The sequence below is a fragment of the Anabrus simplex genome, chromosome 6 (assembly GCF_040414725.1).
Source record: "Anabrus simplex isolate iqAnaSimp1 chromosome 6, ASM4041472v1, whole genome shotgun sequence".
NCBI lineage: Eukaryota > Metazoa > Arthropoda > Insecta > Orthoptera > Tettigoniidae > Anabrus > Anabrus simplex.
Genome location: NC_090270.1, coordinates 17,912,894 through 17,935,523, shown reverse-complemented (window position 1 = coordinate 17,935,523; position 22,630 = coordinate 17,912,894). Strand labels below are relative to the sequence as shown.

General features: G+C 37.1%; 1 protein-coding gene across 1 annotated transcript in view; it reads right to left on the bottom strand.

Annotated features, from left to right (window-relative positions):
- LOC136875416 (SUN domain-containing protein 3) overlaps positions 1–22,630 on the bottom strand; it is a 205,185-nt gene that overhangs the window by 38,071 nt on the left and 144,484 nt on the right. Inside the window, exon 11 of the mRNA XM_067148972.2 lies at positions 14,740–14,852. Within this exon, the coding sequence (XP_067005073.2) occupies positions 14,740–14,852 (113 nt within the window). The remainder of the gene's footprint in view (positions 1–14,739; positions 14,853–22,630) is intronic.

Genomic DNA, 22,630 nt, shown 5'->3' with positions numbered 1-22,630 from the left:
ATCTTATCAATTCCAGCCGCTTTTCTAGTTTTCAACTTTTGTATCTTATTGTAGATGTCATTTTTATCATATGTAAATTTTAAAACTTCTTTAGCCTTAGTCTCCTCCTCTATCTGGACATTATCCTTGTAACCAACAATCTTTACATACTGCTGACTGAATTCTTCTCCCTTTTGAAGATCCTCACATACACACTCCCCTTGTTCATTAATTATTCCTGGAATGTCCTTCTTGGAACCTGTTTCTGCCTTAAAATACCTATACATACCCTTCCATTTTTCCCTAAAATTTGTATGACTGCCAATTATGCTTGCCATCATGTTATCCTTAGCTGCCTTCTTTGCTAGATTCAATTTTCTAGTAAGTTCCTTCAATTTCTCCTTACTTCCACAGGCATTTCTAACTCTATTTCTTTCCGTCTGCACCTCCTTCTTAGTCTCTTTATTTCTCTATTATAATAAGGTGGGTCTTTACCATTCCTTACCTCCCTCAATGTCCTTGTTTGCTAAACCTAGGCTGATTATGGCATAAAAAATGCCAAAACCGGTACCTAAAAAAATTATTAATAAAATGTGACATTTTAATTTATACCACATTTTAAGTTGTATTGAACAGGTGGAGAATCCTACCCTTTATTTTTGAATGTAAATCTCCCTTAAAGGTACAAACCTGTTTTTGCATTCCTCAACAATTTCTTTAAACCCATCCCAGTGTCTGTTTACATTTTTATTTACCGTTTTCCACCGATCATAGTTACTTTTAAGAAACTGCCTCATGCCTGCTTTATCAGCCATATGGTACTGCCTAATAGTCCTACTTTTAAGACCTTCCTTTCTATCAGATTTATTTTTAACTACGACAAAAACAGCTACATGATCAGTAATACCACATTACTTCAGTTTCTCTCTAGAGCTCATCTGGTTTTATCAGCACCATATCCAGGATATTTTTCCCTCTGGTTGGTTCCATCACTTTCTGAATCAGCTGTCCTTCCCATATTAACTTATTTGCCATTTGTTGGTCATGCTTCCTGTTGTTCGCATTTCCTTCCCAATTGACATCTGGTAAATTCAGATCTCCCGTTACAATCACATTTCTTTCCTTGTCGTTTCCTACATAGCTGATTATCTTATCAAATAATTCTGAAACCGTGTCAGTGCTACCCTTTCTCGGTCTGTACACTCCAAATATGTCAAGTTGCCTATTATCTTTAGAAATGAGCCTTACACCTAGAATTTCATGTGTCTCATCTTTAACTTTTTCGTAGCTTACATATTCTTCTTTCACCAGAATGAATACTCCCACCATTCCTATCCTATCTCTACGATACACACTCCAGTTCCGTGAGAAAATTTCTGCATCCATTATATCATTTCTCAGCCATGATTCAACTCCTATTACAATATCTGGTAAATATATATCTATTAAATTACTTAATTCTATTCCTTTCTTTACAATACTTCTACAGTTCAACACTAACAATTTTATGTCATCCCTACTTGATTTCCAGTTCCCTGTTCCCTTATCACTGCTCCTTAGGCCATCCCGTTTCCCTGAATGTACCTCGCTATTACCCTTCCAAACAAATTTCCCAACTTATACGTACCAATGCGGTTTAAGTGAAGGCCATCTGAGCGCAGATCCCTATCTCCTACCCACCCATTAGGATCTAGAAATTTCACTCCCAGTTTACCACATACCCACTCTCATTTAAATCCCCAATCACCCTCCAGTCAGTATCCTTCCTACACAGTATTCCACTAATAACAATCTCCACTTTCTTAAACTTCACCCGTGCTGCATTTACCAGATCCCACACATCTCCAACAATGTTGGTACTTATATCAGCTTGCCTTACATTGTTGGTACCAACGTGAAACACTACCACCTTCTCCTTCCCCTCCTCCCTCTCTTCTACTTTCCTCAACATCTGCCTCAACCTAATTCCTGGATAACATTCTATCGTGGTTCCCTTTCCTCCACACACTTTCCCCACGTGTCTAACGATGGAATCCCCCATGACCAGAGCCTCAACCCTACCCACCTCATTTGATCCCCTCCCCTCCTGCTCAGCACTATCTTTCCTGATAGCTGCAAAAGCTACTTCCTCCTCCCTTTTCTACTTCCCATGACCCTGTTCCACCTGTCTTTTCCTATCCTCTACTATACATTTCCCTTTCCTACCTTTTCCCTTCCTCCTACTTCCACACATCTCAGCAACAGCTCCCTGTCCCTCATCTTCCCTCTGTTGTTCTACCTGGAGTGACTCGTACCTATTCCGCACAGACACCTGTCCCGAATTCTGATCCTGAATAGAGACGTTAGCCTGCAATCTCCTTCCCCTTAGAACATTAGACCACTTGTCTTCTACAACTCCGCCCTTTCCTTTCCCTCCCTCTTGCCCACCTACTGTAACCTGTACATTGTTTGAGGGAGTCCTGTCTTCCTTCCTGTCTTCTGTGAGAATCCTAATTATCTCCCTCAAACTCCCCAACTCCTCCCTCATACCCCTCAATGGCTCGCCATATCCACAGTTCGTACACTCGCACTCCTTAGCCATTCTTTAAGGAAAAAATGGAAATAAAAATAAAATAACTTATTTGCAAGAATTAAATGAACGGAGGGATATATTGTCTGGGATAGTACTCAAAGATCACACAACAATAAGGTAATTAATATACGACTACACTACAATACTACCCTATTTTTTTATCCTACAACCCCTAACAGGATAAAAACTGCTATTAATTACTGAATATCTAAAGGAATACGCAAGAACTACACAATTCCAAACTGCAGTTAAGCCTATCCTAATTACAACAACAGAATTTTAGTAAGAGTTTTTACGGATACCTCTAATATACCAGTACTACACAAATATTTTACAATAATAAAATAAGCACACTAAATTCTGATAGGATATTAGGCTACTCATATACTACTGTACAGTACACTACAGTAATTTTAAAACTACTTTCAGACGTATCCTAGTTACAATACCGGTACCATATGTCACTACTAAGCACAAACAGAAATGAAATTTGCAAGAACTACTGTACTCGGAGATTACCAACAAAGCTAAATGCTTGGACAAATTATTATTAGAACCAATTAGAACTACGCTCTAATAGATACACACGAAAGATAACACAGGAATATAGCAGGCAAGATACGGCACTATCTAAATATACTGTATCTACACTACAATTTTCAGCTGAAGTGTGGTTATATGAACATTTACTGCTGGTGGATTAGTATTATTTTCCCTACTACGCGGGACGGAGAATAAAAGTGTCCTTAAATGCTGAGAATAAGAGGTTGTTTGGAAACAATTCCAGAAATTTCTACAAGACCTTCCGTGAGAATTTTTCCAGTTATCAACCACCATCTTTATGTTTCCGTCGAGCAAACAGAACATTAAAAATGAACACCAAAGAGAACTGCACCATTCTAGCTGACTACTTCCGAGACCTCCTCAATTGTGATCCTCCAAAGGAAAGACTGAACTTTGAAAAGCCCATGCCCAACCTCGGTTCACAACCACCGACAATACAGGAAACAGCAGAGATCATACGATCGCTTAAAAATAATAAAGCTCCTGGAGAGGACGGCATCACTGCGGAGATGTGTAAACTTTCTACTATAATTTCTGTCAAAACCACGCTGGGGGCTTGCCACACAGTGTGCCTAGTTCCACAATATTCCAACCTTTTTTGAGGTGTGTATACAGTACAGTAATTATATACTGTACTATTGTGGAGTGCCTGTCTCAATCTGGGCAGCCGAATGACCTTCAAACCATCCATATTGCTTCTATAGGCACTGTATTAAAGGCCTTTTCCAGATCATAGAAAACCTCATGAAACCTGGACTCTGTATTGCTGTGATATGAAGAAACTAGAACACTTTCATCAACAGAAGCTCAGATTATATTATGAACATCAAATGGGATGACTACATTCCAAACATAACTGTTCTAGAGGGGACAAAGGTGAACAGTATAAAGGCCACCATCATTGGTTACAACTCAGATGAATTGGGCACCTCCAGTGCATGAAAGACAACAGACTTCCTCGAAGAAGACACCACAGAGCCAGTGCTTAACAAACCTCTTAGCAATAAGGTAACAGCCCAACAACACTTAAGATTTTCATATACGTAAGACAGCTCAACATTAATTACATCGCACAACGTTTCAACTGTCGCCCATTCAACCAATAAAACTGAAATCCCATACTTCAACAACAGAAACACACGGAAAAACTTAAAAACGCTAGTCAATTGGGAAGATTTAACGACAATTCAACCGCCCTCATTCAAGCCAATATTTTAATTTTTCAACATGGTTAATTTTGAATCAAATATCAACTGTTGTTTACATGCACTAGGCACTCCATCTTCATAGAGAGTGTCCAACAGAGGTGATTAGCCCATGGATACTTTGGCGAACTATTTTGTTTGAGTCTAAAATATAATTAGTAAACATAGACATCCAAGTTGAATTACGACGTAATGCAACATTTTTACATGAGCTGGTCCAAAATCACATATAAAATTTCACATCTTGAAGCCATTTCTGATTAGACTACATCAGGACCGTAATATTCAGATCCAAAATTAAAATTTAAAAAAAATGGAAATTAATACAAATTTGGAATGCTTTTCCACATTATTTTACAATGTAAAATACGCGTACAGTGAATTGTAATTATGTTTTCTGCATTCATTCCCAATATTTGTATATAAATTTTAAACTGTCTTCGAACTTAGCATCAAATAGGACTTCAACTACAATTATTGTCAATAATGTACATATGACAGCCTTGTTTTGAGTGAAAATTCACCAACGTGTTCACTAGTGTAGCATTTTTTAATCAATTTTATATTTTGTTAATGATAAGTTCTTGTAAAAGTTTTTTAATGTATTCACTCATGCAACATATCTTTATAATTTCCAACCAGACGTCTAGTAGAATTTTGAGGTATTTGATATAACTGATGATGCCCCACAGAAGGGGCGAAACATGTCTCAACTATTTTTAACAATGTTTAACTAATATGTTAACATCTTGTACTGTATTGAATAGGTTGAGTTAAAATAAATTTCTTATATTATTATTAATTAATGGAACATATACAGAGATATTGGAAGAGACCTACAAAATAGACAGCAATGAGGGCAATGCATGCGTATGATCAAAGTTGGGAAGTAACTGAGTAAGAGTAATTGAATTACTTGTGATGAGTACTCCTTTAGTCATTTTTACTTGTAATCGTTACTTTCAACAAAATTTAATTTTTACTTGTAATATAGGAACTCTGAAATAATGCAAATATACAGACTATTCAGAATCTACATCAACATCTCATTGACATTTGGAATACAGAAACATTTCCTGAAGTATGGAATGTTGCAATTATTCACCCAATCCATAAAAAAGGTGATATACCCTCCTAGTAACTATCAGGGAATTTCTCTGCTAGATATCACCTATATAATTTTCTCTAAGATCCTGTACTCCAGAATCCATGACCAGCTTGATAGGGTGGTTTTCGTCCAGGATGAAGTTGTCCAGATCAAATTATCAGTCTCAAATGGATCATAAAACATCAATGCATTAGGAGCAAAAATTTAGTGATAACTATTGTTGATTTTCAAGATACTATCCATCATGAATCATTACTACATATCCTTACTGAATTTGGTCTACACTGGAAACTTTTAAACCTTATTGCGGTCACTCTGAGAAAAAAAATGTCTAAAGTTAGGTTCAGAAATGAAATCTCTGAACCATTTGAAATTCATACTGGTCTTCCTTAAGGAGATGAATTATTCCCATTGATGTTTAATTGTCTGCTGGGAAAAAAATGCGTGAATGGAGTAAGGTACTCCGACTGTTAAGATTGGAAGAAATATTCAACTAAATTGTCTTGCATTTCCTGATGATCTGGCGCTATTAGCAAATAGTACAGAAGAAGCAAAATTTCAAGTAGAGGACCAAGGAAGATTAGCAGCAAAGGTTGGGTTGAAAATATCTTTTGAGAAAGCAGAAATGATGCCATCCTTTACAGCTGACACTCCACATTTATATTCAATAATACACTCACTCAGCAGGTTTCTATGGGACATGAAGATCCCGTGCCAATCTCACAAACTGCCTCCACTGAACTGTGTTTTGGGCGAGTTCTTGCCAGTTGTTCACATTCAGACACTACATAGCGTGAAGATTTTATTTTTCCAAGAGCTACGTGGTCTTCCCACTGGTCTTTTTCCTGTTAGGTCTTCTTTAAAGATTCGTAAGACCATCCTATCATTTTCCATCCTTAGAAGATGACCAGCCCATTGAAGTCTTCTGGAATTGATGATGTTGATTATTGGGGCTTGCTGTGATAGTGAGTGTATTTCTTTAATTGATCTCTTATTCCAGGTTTGAGATGAAGAATCAAAGTATGGTCCAAAAATTTTCCTGTAAACTTTATTTTCAAAAACCTGCAAGTGATGTTCTTCTTTTTTGTTAAACTCCATGATTCTGAACCATAAGTTAGAACTGGCCTAATGACAGTAATGTATATTTTCAGTTTTGTATTTCTTGTCAAAAATTTTGATTCCAATAGAAGCTGTAGAGTAGTATTAAATAATACTCAGAAAATTAAAGTTGTAAATAAATTTAAATATCTTGGTGAAATTGTCACTTGGAATGCTAATGAAAAAGCATCCATAGTGTACCAGGAAAAGTTCTTGGGTAAAGGGCATGAGTAGGACCTCAGGGAGTGGAACTTGGTTTTGGAGCCAATACAGAGTAGGATAGACTCGCAGAGCGAATAATAGATGGTTATACATTTTTTTAAAAACAATTTATTGATTCTTCACCCTGCAATATGATTATTGGACTCAAATCTGGCATTGAAATTAAAAGTTTAAACGTAATCTTCTTGATTTCTGTTCATGAAAATTAAATAAATATCACTGATTTCAAAGTCTTTCATATGTGAGAATACGAGGTATTAGATTTCCACCTAAAGCCTTTCTAAATATGAGCACATACTTGTAATTGCAAATTGACATAGGAATTTAAATTTCTGTTGAAAGTTTTTCAGTTTTTCAGTTTGTAAACCTTGATGTATAGCACACTTCAAAAGCCTAAAGTTCTTCTATGAGATATGAAAATTAAATTTGAAAATTAAATAAATCACAAAAGATGAACTTCTGAGAAATTATGAGAACTCTGAAATATTTGTTCACACGTGGCACTGAAGTTTCCACTGTTCAAAATTAATGAAAAAATTTTAGTCAGTTTGTTACTACTCACTTAATGAAAGAAATGTTGCTACAAATGTTGAAGGACGGACGTCTGGAATGTTCCGTGGAGAATCAGGATCGGCGATGTTCCATTAACACACCATGTTGACGTCCCTCGATGAGGTGATGATTGCTGGAACTGGATCGTGTAGAATTGCTGCTCGTTAAGGTGATTTTTTGCACACAGAAAATTCACTTAGTGCGAGTAGTTATCACTGACACTGTCATTTACTGTCGAACACAGTTTATGGCGTAATTTAACTTTAAGACGTTAAATGAATAATCACAGTCCTTTCTGTATGAACTACTATTTAAAGTCGTTACTGAGAATATCCATAATTACACAGTTCACACTTGAAAAAGGCAAATCACAGTCTATAATCACAGTCTTTGAACATGGTCATTAAGTCACTAAGGATTATTTTCTAATTATCTGGTTATTATAACGTCATATTACCTCAGAAAAAGTTCTAAGTATTCACCCAGTTTACTACTGTAAGTCGTATACTAATATGGCATGAACACGACGTGAATAAAGAAACACAGTTCAATGCTCGAAAAGAAATGAGTCCTGATAATTCTACACATTAGTTTCTGTTCATTGTAGAAGTTCAATATTATGTAAGGTAAACTAAGTCCACACGTAATGATATACTCTGTGAACGTTAAATATTTGGTATTTGTACTTCAATAAATATCACGGACATACGCATGCCAACGTCAAGTAACTTTTGTCAAGCAACTGGAATGTTTTTCCTTCATATCTTTTATACTAAGCTGTATATTTTGACTTATATCTTTTTACCATATATTTAGCAGTTATTTGACCTACATTTCAAACTTTGACTACGGCTTTAAGCCATCAACTGTCTTTTATAGTCACATGACGCCTTCATTTTTAAATATACCTCTTACGAATCCACCAGTTTTTATGTATCAATTGTTTGTATTATATATTCTCATTGAACTGATTTCATATGCCTTCCACTATGTATTAGACATCTGTTAATGACTACGGCCTTAAGCCGTACAATCTTACGACGTCCTAATTAACAAAGAACTACATATGTGTTTATCATTTTATTAGATCTATAGTTATTTCATTGAACATTTTATATGTACTACCTTTGAATCCACTAGTTTTTAGTATCATTTGAATGTAATGTATATTCTCATAGAACTGATATTTTATGCCTTCCACTATGTATTAGACATCTATTAATGACTACGGCTTCAAGCCACCTTTTTTTACTATAGTACAATCAAACAAGTCCTATTCAACAAAGAACTACATATGTTTTTATCAATATATTAGATTTTTAGTTACTTCATGAACATGTTTATAACTAACGTAAATCTTACCTCTCTTATAATCATCAAACACATTTTTGAATATCTTTAACCAGATGCCTGGTAAAATAATAAGGTTTTTGATAATGACTGAAGATGCCTCACAGTGAGAGGCGAAACATGTCTCATCTGAATAATGTTTTAAAGTAAATGCCAACTTCTTGTAATGTATTGAATAGGTGGAAATAAACAAAAGATATTATCCTATATACAGTTTATGAAACTTTCAATACGGACAAAAAATGATTTTCATCACTTGGTGAGAGGAGATCGATTCGGCTAAATTTGACAAGGAGAAGAGATGGAATGATAGGACACATCTTAAGAACCCAGGACTTGTTCAGTTGGTTTTTGAAGGAAGTGTTGGTGTAAAAACTGTAGGGGTAGACCAAGGTATGAATATGACAAGCAGATTAGAGCAGATGAAGGATGGAATAGTTACAGAGAAATGAAAAGGTTAGCACAGGATAGGGTGGCAGCTGCATCAAACCAGTCTATGGACTGATGACTCAAACAACCGTTTGCCAAAGTTTAGACTCCTAAATCAGCGTTTTGATTTCTTTTGGAATAGTAAAACAGAGAACACTTGGTTTAAAGAAATACAAAATGGATTTGGATGAATTGAAAATTACTACAGAGCAAATTGAAAATAGAGAAGAGAAGACCATTCTAAACAACAAATATACAAAACTATCACTTAAAACATCAAAATGTAAGCAGTATGTTATATCAGCAGAATAATGGGCTGCAAGATCATCTAGAATAAAGAAGTTTTGGGAAAAGAAGAAATGAACTTTTTTGATGTACTTATTTTTTGAAGATTTTATTGTATAAGGTTGATTTTGGTGCTCCAGTGTGGGTGTAAACATACATACATACATACATACATACATACATACATACATACATACATACATACATACATACATACATTATTATTATAGACTGTGATGCTCTTCAGCGTTCAGTCTGCAAGCCTCTGTGAATTTACTAAACGTCGCCATAATCCTCCGTTTGCAACTAGTGCTGTGGCCTCATTTTGTTCTATACTTATTATTATTAAATCGTTAGAAACCAAGTCTAACCATCGTCATCTTGGTCTACCTCTACTTCTATTACCCTCCATAACAGAGTCCATTATTCTCCTAGGTAACCAATCCTCCTCCATTCGCCTCACATGACCCCACCACCGAAGACAGTTTATGCGTACAGCTTCATCCATTGAGTTCATTTCTAAATGAGCCTCTATCTCCTCATTCCGAGTACCCTCCTGCCATTGTTCTCACCTGTTTGTACCAGCAATCATTCTCGCTGCTTTCATGTCTGTTACTTCTAACTTATGAATAAGATATCCTGAGTCCACCCAGCTTTCAATCCCGTAAAACAAAGTTGGTCTGAAAACAGACCAATGTAAAGAGAGTTTTGTCTGGAAGCTGACTTCCTTCTTACAGAATACTGTTGATCGCAACTGCAAGCTCACTGCATTAGCTTTACTACAACTTAATTCAATCTCACTTACTATATTACCATCCTGGAAGAACACACAACCTAAATACTTGAAATTATCGACCTGTTCTAGCTTTGTATCACCAATCTGACATTCAATTCTGTTGAATTTCTTACCTACTGACATCAATTTATAAACAACATCAATTTAGACTTCGAAAGACTAATTTTCATACCATACTCATTGCATTTATTTTCAAGATCCAAGATATTAGACTGCAGGCTTTCGGCACAATCTGCCAGTACGACCAAGTCGTCAGCATAGGCCAAACTGCTTACTACATTTCCACCTAACTGAATCCCTCCCTGCCATTTTATACCTTTCAGCAGATGATCCATGTAAACTACAAACAGCAAAGGTGAAAGATTACAACCTTGTCTAACCCCTGTAAGTACCCTGAACCGAGAACTCATTCTATCGTCAATTCTCACTGAAGCCCAATTGTCAACATAAATGCCTTTGATTAATTTTAATAATCTACCTTTAATTCCATAGTCCCCCAGTATGGCGAACATCTTTTCCCTCGGTACCCTGTCATATGCTTTCTCTAGATCTACGAAACAAACACAACTGCCTATTCCTCTCGTAGCATTTTTCAATTACCTGGCGCATACTGAAAATCTGATTCTGACAGCCTCTCTGTGGTCTGAAACCACACTGGTTTCCATCCAACTTACTCTCAACGATTGACCGCACCCTCCCTTCCAAGATGCCAGTGAATACTTTGCCTGGTATACTAATCAATGAGATACCTTGATAGTTGTTGCAATCCTTCCTGTTCCCTTGCTTATAGATAGGTGCAATTACTGCTTTTGTCCAATCTGAAGGTACCTTACCAACGCTCCATGCTAATCCCACTACTGTAGGAAGCCATTTCATCCCTGCCTTCCCACTATACTTCACCATTTCAGGTCTAATTTCATCTATTCCTGCTGCTTTATGACAATGGAGCTTATTTACCATCCTTTCCACTTCCTGAAGTGTACAACAACATCATTTTCCTCCTCCCCATGAGCTCGACTGTTCACAACACCACCATGATGATTTCCTTTTACGTTGAGAAGATGTTCAAAATATTCCCTCCACCTCTCCAGTGATTCCCTGGGATCTATTATGAGTTCACCTGAATTACTCAAAACACTGTTCATTTTCTTCTTCCCTCCCTTCCTAAGTTTCTTTATTACTGTCCAGAAAGGTTTCCCTGCTGCTTGACCTAGCCTCCAGGTTATTACCAAAATCTTCCCATGACTTCTTTTTGGATTCAACAAGTATTTGTTTTGCTCTGTTTCTTTCATCTATGTACAAATCCCTGTCTGCCTCGGCCCTTGTTTGGAGCCATTTCTGACAAGCCTTCTTTTTACGTTTACAAGCTGCTCTCACTTCATCATTCCACCAAGATGTTCACCTTTTCCCATCTTTACACACAGTTGTTCCTAGGCATTCCCTTGCTGTTTCTACTACAGCATCCCTGTATGCCACCCATTCTCTTTCTATATCCTGAACCTGCTTACTATCTACTGTTCAAAACTTCTCACTAATCATATCCATGTACTTACATCTAATTTCTTCATCCTGGAGATTTTCTATTATTCATTTGTAGACAGAATCCACTTTCTCTACCCTAGGCCTAGAGATACTTAATTCACTACAGATCAGATAGTGGTCTGTATCATTGAAAAATCCCCGGAAAACTCGTACATTCCAAACAGATTTCTTGAATTCGAAGTCGGTTAAGATATAGTCTATTATGGATCTGGTACCCCTAGTCTGCCATGTGTAGTGGTGAATAGCCTTATGCTTGAAGAATGTATTCGTAACAGCTAAACCCATACTAGCACAGAAGTCCAGCAAATGTTTCCCATTCCTATTAGCTTCCATATCTTCCCCACATTTACCAATCACCCTTTCGTATCCTTCAGTTCTATTTCCAACTCTCGTATTGAAATCGCCCATTAGCACTATTCTATCCTTGCTATTGACCCTGACCATGATGTCACTCAATGCTTCATTAAAACTTGTCAGCTTCATCCTCATCTGTACCCTCACATGGTGAATACACTGAGACAATTCTCGTGCTAATTCCTCCAACTGACAAATCTACCCACATCATTCGCTCATTTACATGCCTAACAGAAACTATGTTGCGTGCAATGGTATTCCTGATAAACAGCCCTACCCCATACTCTGCCCTTCCCTTTCTAACACCTGTCAAGTACACTTTATAATCTCCTATCTCTTTCTCGTTATCTCCCCTTATCCGAATATCATTTACTCCTAGCACATCCAGATGCATCCTCTTAGCTGACTCAGCCAGTTCTACTTTCTTTCTTCCATAAGCCCCGTTAATACTGACAGCTCCCCCATTGAATTCCATTTTGTTCGCCAAGTTGTTTCCAAGGAGTCTCTCGCCTGTCAAATGGGAGTGGGACTCCGTTACTCCCATAGGTCTGAGGCTTGCTTAAAATGTTCTGAGCTTGGTAAATTCATAAAGCAGGATGCTATCCTACTTACACATAGTCCAAGTGAGGATCTCTCCTCTAACGGGTTATGGACCACCGTGTATTTAGTCTTAGCCACCTGAGCACAAGGAGGGCCATGACTCAGAATATGTCCGAAATGCCCACTCCCGTTCCATAGCAACTGGTAACCCAACTCTCAGGACCACTTACTAGGCCACTCAGCCATTGCCCATGGTTCGCGAACTAGGACGTGACTACAGTAACAGTGTAAATAAAAAAAATAGGCCTACCTGAAATAAAATTATAAATGCTGCATTCTAGTAACTAGAATCAGGAAAGAATTAAGTGATGTCGAAGATAACCTTTTAAGTTCTATTACAGCAGAACGAATAGCTTCACCAGTGCTGGATGAGGTAGTTTGTTACCTCTCCAGTACTTCCAAAACATCAAACTTATCCTACAATACACATCGATTGTTCTTAAAATGAAACAGAGATATTCCTTCAAGCACTTCTGCAGAACATTTTTTCAGCAAAAACAAAGATGTACTTGCCCTCCCCAAGGGGTTGAGAATTTTAAGAACCAATTATTTTGTAAAGTAAACTGCACGTTATCTGAAATGCTAAAAGTCACTAACTAAAATAAAAATTATGTGAAAAATTCATTTTGAATGTTTCAAGGTATCATCTTTTAGTCTCAGTGGTGCACCCCTTGGAAGCCAATTAATGTCTCTATGTTAAAAAAATATGAGACAAAAATGGTATAAGTAAGTAGAGAAATACCTCAATGAATTAGGATCAACAAATATGCTAAAAAAATAAAAAATACCAGATGAAAATGGTATAAGCAAGTAGAGAAAGACCTCACTGAATTAGAATCACCAAATCTGCTAAAAAAATGAGATAAAAATGGTATAAGCAAGTAGAGAAAGACCTCACTGAATTAGGATCACCAAATCTGCTAAAAAAAATACGAGAAAAATAGGGTATAAGCAAGTAGAGAAAGACCTCACTGAATTAGGATCACCAAATCTGCTAAAAAAAATACGAGAAAAATAGGGTATAAGCAAGTAGAGAAAGACCTCACTGAATTAGGATCACCAAATCTGCTAAAAAATAAAAGACCAAAATGGTATAAGCAAGTAGATAAAGACCTCACTGAATTAGGATCACCAAATCTGCCAAAAAAAAAAAAAAAAAAAAATATAAGATCAAAATGGTATAAGCAAGTCCGCAGGATAAGAATATAATCAGGAAAATTGTTCACACACGGGAATTTGAGGAAGACGAGAAGAAACCACCACGACATATTCAGTCGGAGGAACAGAGATCACAACAATAGATGAAAGTGAAGAACTATTAGGCAAGGAGGAAAGCTAACTGATCCATTCGTGCAGAAGAAGAAGAAGGAATCTCTGGCAATACCAGTAATTGAACCTGGGCCTTGAAGGATGGCAGCTGATAATGCTAACTGTTACTCTGCAGAGGTGAATACTGAGAAGAACCGCATTCTCCAAGGTGAAGGAGTATCGGAAATCCTAAAATGCTGGCAAGTTGCGGTCGTAAGTTACCGAAACAATAAAAAAGAAGTTATTGCTTTTTTTTTTCCTTTCTTTTACAACTTGCTTAACGTCGCACCGGCACAGATAGGTCTTATGGCACTGATGGGATAGGAAAGGCCTAGGAGTGCGAAGGAAACAGCTGTGGCCTTAATTGAAGTACAGCCCCAGCATTTGCCTGGTGAGAAAATGGGAAACCACAAAAAATGATCTTCAGGGTTGCCGACAGTGGTGCTCGAACCCACCATCTCCCGGATTCAAGCTTACAGCTGTGCACCTCTAACCACATGGCCAACTCGCTCAGTAGTTATTTGTTTAAGGTTGTTTCAATTGCTCTAGATTTTAAAGATTCCTGAGTATCAGATTTTTTTCCCATACAGGTATATTCTGGAAGACAATGATGTGGAACTGTTGCATTAAAACACCCACAAATGCCACGGACTATCTGCCTGCACCACTGTTATTAGTGTAAGAAATAAGATTTACCATTACATATGCTTTGTCCCCTTAAAACCAATGAGCTTGAATTATAAAATACATTACCATTAGAGGAAGAACAGCTTACTTGAATGATGTTACGAGCAGATCTCTGTGTTGCCCACAAGGGAATGTTCCAAATTGTAATCCACGAGTCAAAGGAGTAGAGTTTTGTATCAGGTGTAGAGAGGATGCTTCCACCTAAATGGAACAGTTCAAGCAATAAGAACATGAGTAGGCCTACATTCATAACAACAATAAGATAGGACAAATGTTTGTAGAATGACAATTATGGTGCACGTTCATTTAAAGAAGAAAGTAGAAAAGAGAAAGCAGGAGAAGGATGGGGTGGAAATATTTTAAAACACAAAACTGATGAAATGTGCATAAAAAGAATAACATTACAGAATGATGCAATTAATTTAGATTAATTCTTTTGGTTCTATCCACAATCACTGCAGGGGCTGTCTGGTCGAGGTGGTAAAGGTGTGCTCGGTTCACCTGGAAGGATGTGGGTTCGATTCCCCAACAGGAAGTTGAAAAATTTAATTAACAAGATTTCCACTTCTGGAGGTACAGATGACCCTGACGTTTGATGTTCACTCAGCCTCCAACAAAAATGAGCACCAGGTTAATTCCTGGGGGCAAAGGCAGCCGAGCATAGAGCTAACCACTCTATCCCACAAAGTGCCAAGGTTATGGATGGTGGATGCTTTTACCTTTCAGCCATCTGAGGGCCTTACTGGCCTGTACGGAGATGACTTTTTTTTTTTTTTTTTTTTTTGCTTTGAATAAGCACTGCATTTTTGTCTTGGGAGTAAAGAAAAGGACGCTAAAAAGGATGAATGGACGGTATGGTAAGTTCAAGAATATATTATTTAAGGAATGTATTTAGGATGATCTGGAGGCACAAAGTTAGCATTTAACACTTCTCATCAGTAACCCTCTAATTCAATTTAGTATACAGGGATATTGAGCTAAGCTGAACTGTTAGAAATATTGACATTCTATTTTTCCTTTCATTAATGGTATTAAGGGGCTCATAATTGAACTTACAGTACTTTTCCATGGTGTTATTATCTGCTGAAATAATGATACTAACTTTGTTTTTTAAAATGGAAATACATACCCTATTTTCTGCACCTAGCCATAAACTTAAAAATTCAACACCATGATTATTGTAACATGTTGGTGGCTAGGTAAATAAATACACATCTGGTAATATTAACTTTAAGAGTAATTAATTAATACTAATAACTTATAAACCATGCTTGCTCTCTGTTCTCACTGTTCAGCCACTCTATTGCTTATAAACTACACTACACACCCTTTCACAACTGCCACTTATAATCTAAATCAGTTCCACGGTTATTCTCATTGTGTATTACTGAAAGTGTACTATCGAGTAATACACTTCCACCTGAGCTATGGGATTGTTGTCTGGCAAATGAATATTTTGAACAGCTTTTTATTCTACAAAAAGCTCTAAGGATAATTTTTCACTTTTCAAATTGGAGTACATGCAAACATTCTTTAATTTTATGAATGTAGCCAATGGCTAATCTATGTACATAAAACTAATCCATATACTGTATATATAATAAGAGTTATTGCTCAGAATTTAAAAAGAACGGTATTCACTATTGGTCATATCCACAGTAACAAGGAAATGCACTTTTCAATTTTCTGCCATTTTTGTCTGTCTGTCTATCTGTATGCATATATGTGCATCAACAGACAATGGCTGAAGAGAATTTAATGAAGTATTGATATGTAAAGTCGGGGAAAGAGCCACTACAATCTAGTCTATTCATAATTTTATTCACACTGAGTGAAATGGTAGTTTAGGGGGAGGCCTAAAATTTAATTCTCAAACATTTATGTTATTGGTGGTCCTATATATACCGCATAACAAAAGTTATAGAGAATTAAACTTCCAATCATTTATGTCTTATACATTTTTATCATACTGGTTATGATAACAGAGATATTCATGAATTTTGATTTTTGTTGCTAAGTCCATATCAACACCGAGCCATGAGAAAATGGGTAAACAGAATTTAGTGAAAATTGGGAAGGAAATACAGTCTAGGCTATAAATAATTTTATTCACCCTGGATGATATGGTAGTTTAAGAATACAATTTCCGATCATGTAGTTCTTATGATATAGATGTTGATTCCCATAGGGCCAAGCAGGCATCAATTTTTGGTAATGAGACAGTCTCTTAGTGCATTGGCACTGCCGGTGGCTCCAGTTAGCCTACGCAGTGGCCTCCACGGTATGCACTAACCAGCGTATTGGTAGGTGTACTAGGTACCAACTGATGAGCCCACCCTAGCACACGAGGGCGAAACGCTGGCAACCAAGAATGAGTTAGCTGGAAAATTTATAATGTCCAATAACGGACCATTATTATAAATTTACTCATTCAGGACAAATATTTCAGATTCCCTATGGGAATCAACATCTATATCATCTGATGGCCAAGCAGGCATCAATTTTTGGTAATGAGACAGTCTCTTAGTGCATTGGCACTGCCGGTGGCTCCAGTTAGCCTACGCAGTGGCCTCCACGGTATGCACTAGCCAGCGTATTGGTAGGTGTACTAAGTACCAACTGATGAGCCCACCCTAGCACACGAGGGCGAAACGCTGGCAACCAAGAATGAGTTAGCTGGAAAATTTATAATGTCCAATAACGGACCATTATTACATGTAGTTCTTAATCAGTTTTACCCTACTGACTATGATGAAAGTGGTGGTGGTGGCAATTATTGTTTTAAGAGGAAGTACAACTAAACAACCATCCTCTTTATAACACTAATTAGAGAGAAAGAATGGAAGGGGTCCGACACTTCGAAAAAAATGAAGGTATTGGCCTAAGAAAGACAAGGGCCACGAAGGGCGTGACGAGACTCTCTAGGCCTCCATACATAATACTGTCGGAGTAAGAAAAGAACAAGTGTTGACCAAGGGAGATCGGATAGGATAGATGAAAGTGAGGAGTCGGGCACAAGTAAGTGGAAGCAATGCCAGGACTCAGCTAAGGGATCCATCGTCGCCAACCCACACTCCCAAGTTCAGAGCCCCCCTGGGGCCAATTTTAGTCTCTTCTTATGACAGGCAGGGGATACCGTGGGTGTTATTCTACTGCCCCCATCCACAGGGGGGTCGACTATGATAAGGGAATTCATGAATGTAGATGAATTTAGACTTTTGCTGCTTAGTCCTTATCAATGCCGACATGGAAATATTGATAATAATAATGTACACGGGTGATTGTTTATCCACCCTGGTCAATATGGACCAATTAAGGACCGTTAATGGTCAAGTTTGTCGAATGGAAGTATTGTTCAATCATGTTAACTGGCAATGGTTTTTGTCATGATTGTCTTATGGTATAAAAACGCATGGTCATCTGTCCACATCGACAAGGAAAATAATGAAGATGATTACAAAAAGGAGAAAAATCATAATGGAATGATCGCTTGAAGAATAAGACAAGAGGGACTCCTTTTACATTGGATGCCCTAATCTATCTATATATATATAAATGTCGTTGTTTGTGGGTATGTATGTAGGTATGTATTACATCTCCTCCTAAAGACTGAAGTGATTTCAACCAAACTTGGTACACTTATGACTTAGTATCAGGAGACAAACCATGTGGGGGTAAGACACCCCAAGCACCCTTAGGAGTGGGTGGCGTGAGATATAAATATAATCGAAAATAGTGTTGAATCCATAGTTTTCAGGGTCACCAAGATGAACAGTGACACTCTGGATTTTTTAAAGTCCAAGTTCAACACCCTTTGGCATAGGGGTTGAGAAAGGGTAAAAAAGAAATTGTCCAAAATGACCGAAATAATGGACGTATGTACAGTATGTTCCAGCATAGCTATCAAGTAAAATTGATACAAGTATGACTTACTATCTGGAAAATGTACTGTTTGGGGTAAGACATCCCTAGAACCACTAGGGGAGGGGGTGAAATATACATAACTAAAAACAAACAATAATAGTGTTGAATAAATAGCTTTTGGGACTACTGGAGCGATTTCAACCAAACTTGGTACATTTATGACTTACTATCAGTGGGATATGACAACCTTAGCACTCCTAGGGGTAGGGGTTGGAGGGGGTGAGATATAAAAATAATCAAATATAGTTTTGAAACAATAGTTTTCGGGGTCGCTGAAATAAATAGTGACATTCTGGATGCCGTTTAAGTCCATGTTGATTCCCAATTGGCAGGGGGATGAGAAGGGTGAAGAAAAGAAAAAGTCCAAATGACTGAGATTATGGATATTTGTGTGTATGTTCCAGCATAACAGTCAACTAAACTTGGTACAAATATTACCTACTATCTGTAAAAAATATTGTGGGGGCAAGACACCCCTAGAAACCCTAGGGAAGGGGACAAAATAATATTATAACTCAAAACGACTTTTATTAGTGTTGAATCCTTACTTTTGGAACCACGGGAGTAATTTCAACCAAACTTGGTACACTTATGACTTACTACCAACAATGTGGTGGTATGACAACACTAGCACCCCTAGGTGTGGGGGTGGGAGAGTGTGCGATGTAAAAGTATTTGAAAATAGTGTTGAATCCATTCTTTTCTGGGTCACTGAGATGAATAGTGACACTCAGATTTTTTAGAAGTCCAAGTTCAGCCTCCTTTCACATAAGGGGTGAGAAACAGGGTTGAAGTAGAAACAGAAATAGGTTTCAGACTCACTCGTGAAATTACAAAATTATATACGAACATCCGTGTAACATTTAAAGTAACAGGTTGCTTAGAACGGCTTTGGACCAATTAAAACAAGAAGTTGTAAGTATTTATAAGTCTCAATATACCTCTGTTTATTTGAAGAAAATGCAAAATCAGAAGGGCAAGAAAACTGCACACCACAGCTATAGCAAAACATTAGAATATATTGTGTTTTGTTAGCTTAACTCAATGGGTGATCACCTATTTAAAATAGTTATGTAAGTTGTAACTGGTTTCTATATTTACCACTAGCACTACCAGTTAGTTATTGTATGTCTTAATAATTTTCTAGAGTATCTGGTAAATAATATTAATAATAATAATAATCCCAGATAAAGGAGGAGGGTTGGCTTAAAGCCATAAATTAACAGCCGGAAAACATCTTGAGGCAACCTCTAAGGATCAATACCTTAGTTGTATCTCTGAGACCAATTTTGATCGATGTTAGCATGATGGAAATGTCAGTTGACAAAACAATTAGCCCAAGCCCTAGTAAAAGTACTAGTTTATCTTGGTCATCGGATTTTGGGGGACCGAGAACATCATGTGGGAATGAATCAGAGCTTCCCAAATCTCATCCACCAAAGCGAAAACACTTCATAGCTACTTTAAACATCAACACATTACTTAAAAATGGCAGGTTAAAACAACTAACAGACATATTGGACAAATTTGACATTCAAATTCTTACAATAAAAGAAACTCGATATGCAGACGAAAATCACATGCAATCGGAGAACTACAGAATTTATAAAGGGAAGCCAACAATATCCTTCCCCAAAACTCCATTGCAGTTCGGCACAGCCTTTGCAGTCAAGAAAAGCCTTACCAATTGCGTATTCAATTTCACGTCTCCTTCTGCTCCTTTCGATCAAATTTGGAAACAAAGCGCACACATTAATCAATGCCCATGCTCCTACAAATAATCACAATTGGAAAGATCCACATAAAGTAGATGAATTCTGGGAACTGCTGGAGGAAGTTTCAAATAAGATACCAAAACACCATGTCAAAATACTGTTAGGAGACTTCATCGCACAAATTGGTAAAGAAAAGAAATTTAGGAGCATAGTAGGATTATATCCAGCACATAATAGAACAAACAGAAATGGAGAAAGATTATAGACTTCTGCAAAATCTTCAATTTAAAACAAATGTCAATACACTTCTTGGCCCTACCCAGGCAGATCCTCCAATCAATATCTAGGTGAATTTCAAATTGATCATGTAGCCATCACCAGGCAAAACCAAAAAGAAGCCATGAATGTTAAAGTCAAAAGGAATTATAGATTCAGATCATTACTTGTCCTTAGTAAAAGTGAAGTTTCAGCCTAATAGGTCCAAAATGAGAACACTGAAAACACCAAAAACTGACCCAGAATTTTTCAAATTAAATTCCGATATTTTCCTTGCAAATTTACCATCAAATGTCCCCTCAGACTGGAATAATCTAAAAAATATAGTATGCAAGGCATGCCAGAAGATTGGCACACCACCTAGAAAACAGAAACACAGACGGTGGAATGACACGTGATAAAGCAACAGAACTAAGAATTAGAACATGGCAAATATGGAATTCTCATAAATCTGAAATCAAATGGCAAGAATTTCTTAAAGTACAGAAGGAAACATTCAAAATAATTAGTGAAGAAAAACAAACAAGACCAAACCTGTCTAAAGGAAATAGACCAAGACTTCCAGAAAAACAACTCTTGAAACTGCTACAAAAATTTTAAATAAGAACTCCAAAATGACCAAGCGCGCAATCTTTGCTTCAAACATCCAGACTGATCATTAGAAACAAATAACAAAGAAAACTGCAAATATCTTGCAAACTACTTAAAAGTCTATTAAATTGCAAAAGTCCACAAAACCATATTAACTCAGAACCTCCCACTCTAGAAGAAATCAAGCAAATAATTCAAGAATTGAAAGATAATACAGCACCAGGAGAAGATGGGATAATTGGTGATATGCTGAAAACAGGTGGTGAGAAAATGGCTTACGCAATTCAAGAAAACATACAGAACATTTGGAATACTGAGAAAATTCCAGAAGACTGGAAATGTGCACTAATTCACCCACTCCGTAAGAAAGGGGATAAATCAGATATAAACAATTACAGAGGAATTTCCTTGCTATCAGTTGTCTACAAAATTTTCTCTAAAGCCCTATTGAATAGATTAGAAAAACAAACCAACTACATCATTGGAGAATATCAGGGTTTCGAAAAGGTAGATCATGCCCAGAACAAATCTTAAACCTAAAAACTATTTTACAAATTCTTAAAACAAAACAAACAATAATTACCTTTGTTGACTTAAAAAAAGCTTATGATTCAATAGACCGACAAACTCTATTCAACATACTTGAGGAATTTCAAGTCGACAGAAAAACAAGGGAATTGATCAAGCAAACTCTAACAGGCACAACAGCAAAAGTTAAATTTTTAGGAGAAATTTCAGATCCATTTGAAATTACGACAGGGGTCAGACAAGGCGATGATTATCACCACTACTATTCAATCTAGTTCTGGAAAAAGTGGTTCGAGAATGGAAAAATGAAACTAAAGGGATCAATATTGGTAGACTTCTCAAAAACAAAATTCACCTTGATTGCCTCGCCTTTGCAGATGACTTGGCAATCCTCTCCAATAACAAACAAGAAGCACTCCAGTCCATAGAAAAACTTCATGAAATAGCGGCAAGAACAGGTCTGCAAATTTCATATGAAAGGGCAAAGTACACTGACTGACAGTGACAATGCAACACCAAGGAGGAGTGGTTCAAAAGGGATGAAAGTTGGGGAAAAAACAGAGACGGCACGGATGAATAATTGACGTTTATTTCAAACCGATATGCAGGTTACACAATGCGCACGGCATCGACTCAGTAGGATGTAGGACCACCGCGAGCGGCGATGCACGCAGAAACACGTGTGGCGTGATAAGTCAATGTGGGGTGCCAATAAATATTTTATTCATACCAGTGGCAAAAGGAACGAAAACCTTAGCATAGAAAATGAGATGGTCGACCCACAACAACAAAGATCGTCAAAAGATAATCATTGGGACACCACAACGCTCAAGGTAAACCAAAGTTATTTCACTGGTGGTGACTTGTCGGACCACGGAAAGACTTGCGGCCAATGCCTCGTTGGGTGAAACCTAGTATATCAGATTTTATCATTCACCAGTCAGC